This window comes from Alosa alosa, chromosome 13, assembly GCF_017589495.1.
Source record: "Alosa alosa isolate M-15738 ecotype Scorff River chromosome 13, AALO_Geno_1.1, whole genome shotgun sequence".
Classification (NCBI taxonomy): Eukaryota; Metazoa; Chordata; class Actinopteri; order Clupeiformes; family Clupeidae; genus Alosa; species Alosa alosa.
Window position 1 is genome coordinate 11,815,936 of NC_063201.1, and position 10,000 is coordinate 11,825,935.

At 43.5% G+C, this 10,000-nt stretch overlaps 1 protein-coding gene across 3 annotated transcripts in view; it reads left to right on the forward strand.

The window, feature by feature from the left end:
- LOC125305432 (neuroendocrine convertase 1-like) overlaps positions 1 to 10,000 on the forward strand; it is a 177,374-nt gene that overhangs the window by 22,434 nt on the left and 144,940 nt on the right. For all 3 annotated transcript variants that reach the window (XM_048260130.1, XM_048260132.1, XM_048260131.1), the window contains one exon: positions 2,580 to 2,672. In XM_048260130.1, coding sequence (XP_048116087.1) covers positions 2,580 to 2,672 — 93 coding nt within the window. The remainder of the gene's footprint in view (positions 1 to 2,579; positions 2,673 to 10,000) is intronic.

Genomic DNA, 10,000 nt, shown 5'->3' on the forward strand with positions numbered 1-10,000 from the left:
GGGTCAGATCAAATGGGCTCCATTTGATTTCTGCCCTCCCTCCCCACCATTTCGTCCAAGACAGATGCGAGCCAGGGTCAAGGAACGCACTGATATCGCTCCGCTCATGGGGTCATGGGGGTGTCTGGTATTTCACGAGGGCAGCACTAACCTTAACCCCTCGCAGTGACCCCCACATTTCATCCCGCTGACACAAACTGAAGGAGCAACCCCAAAAATTAATAACACTTGCAAAATGACATCCTGATCTAGTTTGGCCTACATGGCACCATGTAGGGGTAGGGGTAGTATATAAATATTTTCCAAGAGAGACCCAGATTGCCAAGTGCTGAAAGCATTCACATAAAAATGAAAATACTCTGCTCTCATATGACATATAATAGAAGTCTGTGGACATTTGTACAGCAATAATGGTTTATATTTGAAGATTTTGAGATTTGTAGAGTAGGTTGGTTTCAGTGTTGCGCGGGTTTGGTCACAAGCGGCCCGCGGTCGCCCGATATTTTAATCAACCCGACCGCAACTCGGACCGCGAATATTAATTAGGACAAAATTATACCCGACCCGCGATCCGACCCGCTTATTTACAAAATGTGTGCTTTTGGTTATAGTCTGCATGCAGTGTGACAGTAGGCCATTTCTGTAAAACAAACTAATTTATTTAGGCATGCAGGACATAATGTTTGCGCAGGAGAGAGAATGAGAATAAGAGCGCAAGCATGCACGCAACCAGCAAGGATTAGAACACTAGGATAAGATTTGAAGGCCATGGACATACATCTTTCTTTCGAAAACAGAAATGGTGAGGCAAGGTAGGCTAGAGAGATACATTGCTGGTCAAAACGTTAGCGTAAGAACTGGTTTATAATGCTGAATGAAGCACAAAGCTTTACTAAAGCACATCCACTGTTTAAAGTCACAAACACAACGAACTGTAACTTTTATGCATGCGCGAACCTATACATAGGATGTGTAGTCTGTGCCATAACATTTATTCCTGCAGGCTGCCCGTTTTGGCTGTCATACTTTTAAATGGCTTCGCAAGAAGTAGGCCTACATAGACCATAACTTACTGTCATCTTCTTTAAGAACTTTTCCCAATATTTCCCATAGCCTATATCGCTTTTCCTGAAGGGGTGTCTATTATTTTTAACTCACATCTTCAGCTTCTTTACTGTTGACTTTACTGTATTGATGCCAGCCTTCTCGTGATATTTTAAGTAGGCCTAGGCCTATTTGTAGAAAATATATATTTAATTAATTTTAACTGACCCGCCCGCAAATGACCCGAATATCATTAAAATATTTTGTTTATGACTCATAACCGCGGGTGACCGCGGTCATCCGCGGGCGACTGCTTAATTTCGGGCAGACCGCGCAACACTGGTTGGTTTGCCTATACCTTTCAACCAGTCCATCGTAATAGTGCCATAATGGTTTACATTTGGAGGTGATTTGGGGAGTAGGTAGGTGTGGTATACGTTTCAACGAGTCCTTGGCAACCATATGGACCTCTGTACCAATGAGATTGCAGGTTGTCCTGGCGACCGCGGGCACAGCGTGGCTGCCCACCCGCCTGCCTGCCCGCCTCACCCGCCTGCCTGTCCGCCTCAGGTGATGGCAGCCTTCAGACGCTTCATTAGTTCCATCAGCAGCTCTCCTGTCTAGCTGTGGCACAACACCCTGCTGCCTCGCCGACTCTCTGCGTGCCTGCTTACCCATCGGCACTATAAACCGCTGGGATGCCCGTGAGTGTGTGTGTGTGTGTGTGTGTGTGAGTGTGTGTGTTTCCTGTGCTTGTGTCGATAAGAACCACTGCAAAATGAGTGTGTGTTTCCAGTGTACATGTGGCTGTGCAGGTGTGTGCTACATGTACATGTGTGTATTTAGAGATCTTAGAACTACTGGGGCTGGTCAGCTGGTCGTCCCCAGAGTCAAAACCACACATTCAGCCAGTATTCTGCCCCCCATTGGAACCTCCTCTCCATGGAGATCAGATCAGCTCCAACGGTAGCCTGTTTTAAAAAGAGACTTAAAACTGCAGTACTCTTTTCTACTGCCTTTAATTAATCAGTTGATGTTTTAATACTCCGTATGGTTGGTTTTATAGTCATATGTTTATTTATTCCTTTTAATTGACTTCATTTTATTTTATTATTTTTATTATATTCTTTTATATTCCTTTGGTTACTTGGGCTAATTCCATTTTATTTGTTTGTTCTGTCTATGTAAAGCACATTGAATGAAGATTGTGTATGATAATGTGCTATACAAATAAATTTGACTTTGACTTTGACTTTGACATGTATGATTTAACATAAACTGTGCTGCAAGCATTTGTACATAGATCAGAATAAGCCCTCAGTATTCGTGTATGTGATTATGTGTCAGTATTCGTGTTTGAGATTATGTGTGTGTGTTACTGTGTTTGTGTGTGTTTATGTGTTTGTTTGTGTGTGTGTGTGTGTGTATGTGTGTGTATATGTATATATGTGTGTGTGTGTGTGTGTGTGTGTGTGTGTGTGTGTGTGTGTGTATCTGTGTGTGTAACCACTCCTGTTTTCTACTCTCTCCTGTAGGTTGGGGATCTGGAGGCTCATTTCACTCTGAGGGACGACCTACAGCGTTCCGACAGATCCGCCCTAGAGAGTGCCCTGGCCCTGACCTCAGGGGTGAGTGTGAGTGTGAGTGTGAGTGTGAGTGTGTGTGTGTGTGTGTGTGTGTGTGTGTGTGAGTGTGAGTGTGAGTGTGTGTGCGTGTGCATGTGCGTGCACGTGCGGGTGCATGTGCGAGAAAGAGAGGGATTCAGGGGCATAACTAGAGAGAATGGGATGTTGATCTGAAGGAAACATTCTCTGTTGGTGAGCTGAGCAGAGGTAGGTTTGGAACAGGACTAACAGATAACTTTTCTGCTTTCTGCATCCCCATTAATGGACTTTTCTTCTGGAAATCGGTGGATTCAGATGAAGCATTTAAAGTGTATGCATATATTTATGTGAATATGTGTGTGTTTGCTTGTGTGTGTATGAATGTGGATACACACTCTCTCTCTCTCACACACTCTCTCTCTCTCTCTCTCTCTCTCTGTCTCTCTGTTTCTCTCTCTGTTTCTCCCCTGTGGAGAGTTATCTGGTTCTGTGATGTTAGATTGAATGAGCAAAAGGACACTCAAAAAATTACTTCTCAGCATATGCATCCTTGTCTCAGCATCTTCTACACCCTCTGTCTTCTACATTTTTTATCTTCTACACCAGGGGTGGGCAATCTTTTTGCTTTTTGACTCAAGGGCCACATTGGGTTTTGAACCACCCCCCCCCACGACACACAAAAATACTTTTTTTATAGCCTATAATTTAGTATGCAAATTATTTCTTTTAAAATATGAATTGCTTAAAAATACTGCTAATTTACTGTTGTTTAACAAATGTATAAATTGTGCACTGTCGCTTTAAGACAGTCGCTTTAATTCACGTTTATTTCTCAATGATCTTCTGCCTGCTCCGCTGTGGCTAGTGCTGTACCTACAGCTGGGCCCTCTCACAGTTTTTAAATGGTCAGTAGTGGGAACTACTGTTGCCTTCATGATTTCCTTTTAAAAGTTTCTTATGGACCCTTTCAACAATAAAAACAAAAACAATGCTTGAACATTCTATTTGGGCCCCAATCTACTTCCTCTGCATTAAGATAACATATGGAATGTTAAAAGGAAGTCTTGTGGGGCCAACTATGATGCTGATAATGGAACTCTCTTGAAAGGGTCTATAAGAAGGAGATATCAATTATAAACAATGACAAGCCAGAACCTGCGGCTCTCTCTCCCTCTCGTGAGTGCAGACGCGTTCCCAATTGAATGGATCGCATAATGTTCACGTTAGATCTGCTGCAAAGGAGATAACTAAGAGTTAACTTAGTTTAACATGATGTTATCTCTATTTAGCATGATGTTTTGACATTGACATTGTAAACGTTCTCTAAGGAGAGTGAAAAGCAGTTTGCAGTAAAGCTAACCAACTTCATCTCTATCGCAGGAAAAAAAGCGAGCAGCCTGATAACCAAATGAAATGCTCGGCGGGCCGGATGAAAGTGCTTGGCGGGCCGGATCCGGCCCACGGGCCGCAGTTTTCCCACCCCTGTTCTACACCCTCTGTCTTCTACACCCTTCTACACCCTCTGTCTTCTACACCCTCTCCACACTCACACTCTCTCCTGATGTCATGTAACCAGCCATTTAAAACGAAAAAAGGAAACTCCCTCTCTGTGCTTGGGAGGTTCGCCTGAACAAAGCCAAACAAATAAAACAAGCAAACAAAATAATCACAATGGTGTTTATCCTGTGGGAGTTGTTTTCAAGAAAATACAATGAACTGATGAATTGAAAATATTAGGGAGAAGACTCATATGGTGGGCTGATGAAATGCGAATGTTCAATAAATCAACTCGGCACATTCACAACAAGCTCACACTGTGGTGGGATCTTTAATTGCATTCCACATGTTTATGCAAATGAGAGAGTTTCTGTTATTTTTTGGGGAGCATTTTAAACGAGGCTGATACTGATTAGAGAGAGAGAGAAGGAGGGGGGAGAGGGGGAAAGAGAGGGATGGAAGGAGGGAGAATGGTGGTGATGTTTGGTGTGGGTGTGGATTGGCGTGTGTGCAACCTTTGTGACTGGCTTTGAATCTCTGGGTATTCCACTGGGCAGTGGCACTGAACTGTTTTTTTTTCTCTACACACATGCACACACACATACACACACACCAGCCGTGAATCTCCCCCAGAACCCTTGGAGCATACTGGCTCTGCGCTGGGAGGCGTTTCCAGGGCAACAGTCACCCATGGCGAGGTCCAGTGATTTTTGAGAGAGGGGGAGCTGCCAAGCGTGTCGCCCCCCTGCCACCCAGGCCAGGTCCTGTGCCCCCCACTCTCTGTGCTCTGCCACCCCCCACACACACACACACACACACACACACACACACACACACACACACACACACACACACACACACACACACACCCTACTCTCCCAATGAACAGCGGCAGCAGCAGGCAAGCCTCATCAGGCCTGATTAATCGCCATCATTTACTGCCATCTCCCAGGGCCCCTGTGTGTTTAGAGAAATATCACATTGGACTGCCTGGGTAGTAATAATAATATCCATTCAGGGAAGAGTGGAGTTATATACCATGCAGTGGAGCGCTATTAGGGGTCCTGTTCGTGGTTGCTTAAGTCACTGGCCTTTTAGAAAGTAGCTCCATGTCTGTTAGTGGATAGTCTCTGGATCAAACCAGGTCAATCAGGAGTATCTGGAAAATGGAATATTATATTGTTGATCTGCTTCCCTGTGTCATCGTGGGTTTATTTCTTAGCCTAATGAGCCATACACTATTCCAGCCAATCAACTCTTTGATGGATAGACTGTTGAACTGAAATAGGACTCATGGACTGTGCCTTTAAGTCACTGTGGCTTTTTTATTTTTTTAAAAGCAGGCAAGTTGCATATGAAATCTATTCCATGGGGGTGATGGTGGTTAAAAAAATCTCCATTGTACAACAATAGTCTCCCCCATGTTCATTAAAAAAAGAAGTCAACTGCAGGCAAGGAGCATGTGAAGTCGTCTATTCCCTGACTGTATGATTGTGTGAGGCTTTTTAGGGTGCCTACAAGCACTAATGTGTGAATGAAACATACTACCCAGATCTTTATCAAATGTTTGCATAATATTACTGAATATGCATGGGGTGGGGGCTGAAGGTGACAAAAATGCAGTGTACTGCACACGGCTGTCTCTCCCGAGTTCCTCGATTTGATTATGTGTTTATACGGACACACAAGTAATCTATTATTGAATTAGGTTCTTTAGTACGTTGAGCTGAGTGTGTCAGTGCTTTGAGCATTTGCAGTTTTATGTTCCATTCTGAGCCTGCTAATGAAGGCTCAGAGTAACATTATTACATATCCCTCAACCCCGAAGGCTGTTGGACTGGCACGTAGGTGTATCAATGTAATAGAATTCATTTAATTGCCCTGTGTGTGTGTGTGTGTGTGTGTGTGTGTGTGTGTGTGTGTGTGTGTGTGTGTTTCTGCCTTTAAGAGAGTCAATACTGTAATAGGGTTAGGGAACACTTTCTCAGGAGCAGTGTTTGGGACAAACACAATTAGCGCGCTACCTGGCACGCTGCCAAGACAAGCGCGTGCAAACACCCACCGAGCTGCGGCTGTCTCGCTAGCGCTCAGTAAACACTATTGATGGGTGTCCATTACCTGGCACATCAGGCCCTCCTCGTCTATCCAAGTTATTTCAGGTGTCCTATAAAAACGAGGATATCTGTGTTCACCATCACCTGTAATGGTACATTAACATGCATTCATTTTAGCAGATGCTTTTTATCCACAGAGGCTTACAGTGCTTTAATTAGCTGCCTACGTGTGAGAATTGATCACATGATCTTGGTGTTGGTCGCACCTTGCTCCACTATGCTTTTATCAGCTATACCTGTTTGCTTTTGTTTATGTAAAGCACATTGAATGACCTCTGTGTATGAAATGCGCTATATAAATAAAGTTGACTTTGACTACTCTTCTCCATTTCTCCGCCAGTTGAGCTACAAGAATTCAAAACACACGGGACCGTCGTGTTAAAGCCAAGATGGGCAATGAACAAAAAAAGAAAGAAAAAAAAGAAAATAATACATTTAATACCAGGAGACACTTTGCTTGATGTTTGACTTTACTCAAATTAGGGCCAAACATGTTTGTGGTTTCCTAGCTGATTTCTGGTTATTGATTTGCTAAATTGACTGGTTGATTTCCTGGTTGTTGGTCACTTATTCTTTGTTGGTTGTTTGACTAAAGAGGTCTATGATGTAGAGAGAACTGTGTGCAAGTGCACGCCGATGTACACACTATCAGCAGCGGAGGCCTCTATGCAGCTCAGCTGTTCTATGGGTTCTGTGGGTTCTGTCCAATTCTATGTCATGTTACATTTACATGTATTCATTTAGCAGACGATTTATTCCAAAGCCACTTACAGTAAGAGATTAACATTCAGGCTACAGTACAGAGGAGACCTTAGCTAGGAATTACTATTGCATCTACTAGAACAGGGGTCTCCAACAGGTAGCTCGCAAGCTACCAGTAGCTCCCCATCTGTTTCTAAGTAGTTCTCCAAAAGGTTTGAGGAGGAAGATGTTCATAAATCTGATAACCCAGTCACTTGGAAACATGTTAAAAAATTCCTATAAAATCACATTCACAGTCTACAAAGAGAGCAGTACAGGTGAATGAGTTGAAAGGAACCTTTAAAAAGCATACAAATCTTATTCAGCAGTTTTAGGTGGAGATCAGCTATATGAATACATGGCATGCTACTACTAACATGAAAGCTCTCGGCCATGTCCATTTTGTCAAAGTAGCCCTCGGAAGATAAAAAGGTTGGAGACCCTTGTACTAGAGGATAAGAGTGCCGACATTATAAGTACTAGTCAAAGTGTGATAGAGGGAGTATTCTGATTGTATTATGTTTATGTGAGTTATGCATTGCTATACAATTTAGCAGTTAATACCGGTAAACATTCTGAGAAGCCCTTTGGATTAAGTAACAATTAATGTAATTGTTACTAACTGGTTTAATGAATCTATTTAAACTATTCCAATATTGCAGGTATGTGTGGACTACCATGCTGATAGAAGATGTCACATTTGAAGTTACCGTAAGCAGTTCTAAACAATGTCTAACCTTTGACACTTTCTGCCACATTCAGTGCATATCTCCTCACAGTCTGCTAGCCCTCTATTCCATGAGTGCAGTGTTTAAAAAGAGAGGGAAAAATAAATGGTTTCCCAAACAAACCTAAATTGTTCTAGCCAATCACTGCAAGGGGGGACGGGGGTTGGGGAGGGGTTTGGTGAGTTAGCTCTCTGATGTTTTATTGGTGTTTGGTTCTCTGGATATCAACGAACGTGACGTCATCCAGACTCGCAGACGGTACCTTTAGTACCTTTAGCAGTATAGAAATGTAGCTGTATGCTGGGGAGAAGCACAGTGCTTATCCGTATGCCATGTTATGCAATGTTGCTGATCAGTGAGTCTGCGTGGGATGTCAAGGTGGAGGGTGCCGCTGAATCACTTTCTCCAGGTTCATGATGTCTCTCTCTCTCTCTCTCTCTCTCTCTCTCTCTCTCTCTTTCTCTCTCTGCCCCCCTCTCTGTGATATTAGCTGTTTACAGTGCTACAGCCAAACATACGCACAGCTTCTAGAAGCTTAATGACTTCAGCTTGTCCTAAGCCTCCCAAATGCCAGTGTGTGAGCCTGTGTGTGTGTGTGTGAGTGAGAGAGAGAGAGAGAGAGAGAGAGAGAGAGAGAGATGGACGAGAAAGGAAATATATCAATTCAGAGAGAGAGATAGAGAAAGACAGGGAGTTAGAGGAAGAATACGAGCTATAGGGGAAGAGAATATGAGGGAGCCAGTAACAAAAAAATGTGTGTGTGTGTGTGTGTGTGTGTGTGTGTAGGTCTTTTACGCAGGAGGATTTATTGTTTTATTGTGAATTATTGCACCTTTATTGTGGCGCAATGATTTTAGACCGACGGAGGTGGAATTTTTGGGGTAATGCTGCTAGCTTAAAAGACGGACCATGTCAGTGTAAATGGGCCAGCCTAATATTGCGAAAGGAGTGTGAGACACGACCTAGAAGCTGAGCTGAATGGAGCATGCTACTGTGTTATCAGAACTCAGAAAGACATGACAGCTTTAACATACTGAGCTGAACATCCCTCACTCTGTAGTGGGGAAGTGTCATTTGGAGACATTTGTCATAGTCTACAAGTTGTTGTGATCTTTTTGAGCTCAAGACTGTCAGTTTGTCAGTGACATGATTTGGAGAAAACTGATTTCAGCCTATTTCCGGGTTGCTAGCTAGTTAAGCAAGCAATGGTGAGTTTGTGAGCACAGTTTCAAGGAAATGGTAGTGGCTGGCTAAACATGATGGTTGTTATTTAAAACTGACCTTTGAATCTCTTGAAGTGGCTACTTCAAGGATAGAAGTAAAACTTCTTGCAAGTTAACAGTAAGCTGATGTTTCTAGCTTTTTACAAAAGTGATGTAAATGTGTTGTGTCTTCGCTCCCCAAAGCCGACAAGCTATCTGAATGCATGCACTGGTATGGCACTCTGCCTTCTCTCTGTAGATGACAAACAGAATGCATCGCATGATGCTCTTTCTTTTTCTTGTGACTATTATGGAATCTGTGTATAAAAAGGTCCTGTGTGTATGTTTGTGTGCGTGCATGTATGTGTGTCTGTGTGAGTCTGGGTCAAGTATGTAAGGTCTGTTTATCTGTGTGTGTGTGTTGTGTGTTTGTGTCTGGTTGCACATGTGCGTGTGTGTGTGTGTGTGTGTGTGTGTGTGTGTGAGTGTGTGTGCGCACGCGTGCATGTGTGCATGCATGCTTGTGTGTGTGTGTGTGTGTGTGTGTGTGTGTGTGTGAGTGTGAGAGTGTGTGTGTGTGCGCGTGTGTGTGTGTGTGTGTGTGTGTTTGTTTGTTGTTATTGTCGTCCCAGTGAGGTGCAGGCATGCCGCCAGGTGAAGCTGACCCAGGCGACTTCTCCGCGCACCAACAATCATCCTTTCTGTTAATTACACCATTAATGACATAATTACCCACCACAGCCCCACCGACACACTCTGCCTAAGCTGTGGCATGGGGATCGATGCCAGGATAAGACCACCAACCAACCCACGCCAACGCTGCTGTACATCTTAACTCCACCACCGCTTAAAGGATGGGGAGGGTTGCGGTGAACGGAACGGAACATAAATAATCCCTTACACATAGACTTGATATGATATATAGCCATATGATATACCCATGTGCTGTAGGGGTGTTTGTGGGATACACCGGCCAGTGCTCATGGTGATGGATTTGTTTGTTGTTAGTTAGCCTCCATGTGGTTTGAAGTACAAGTGTGTTTGTGTGTTTGTGTGTTTGTGTGTTTGTG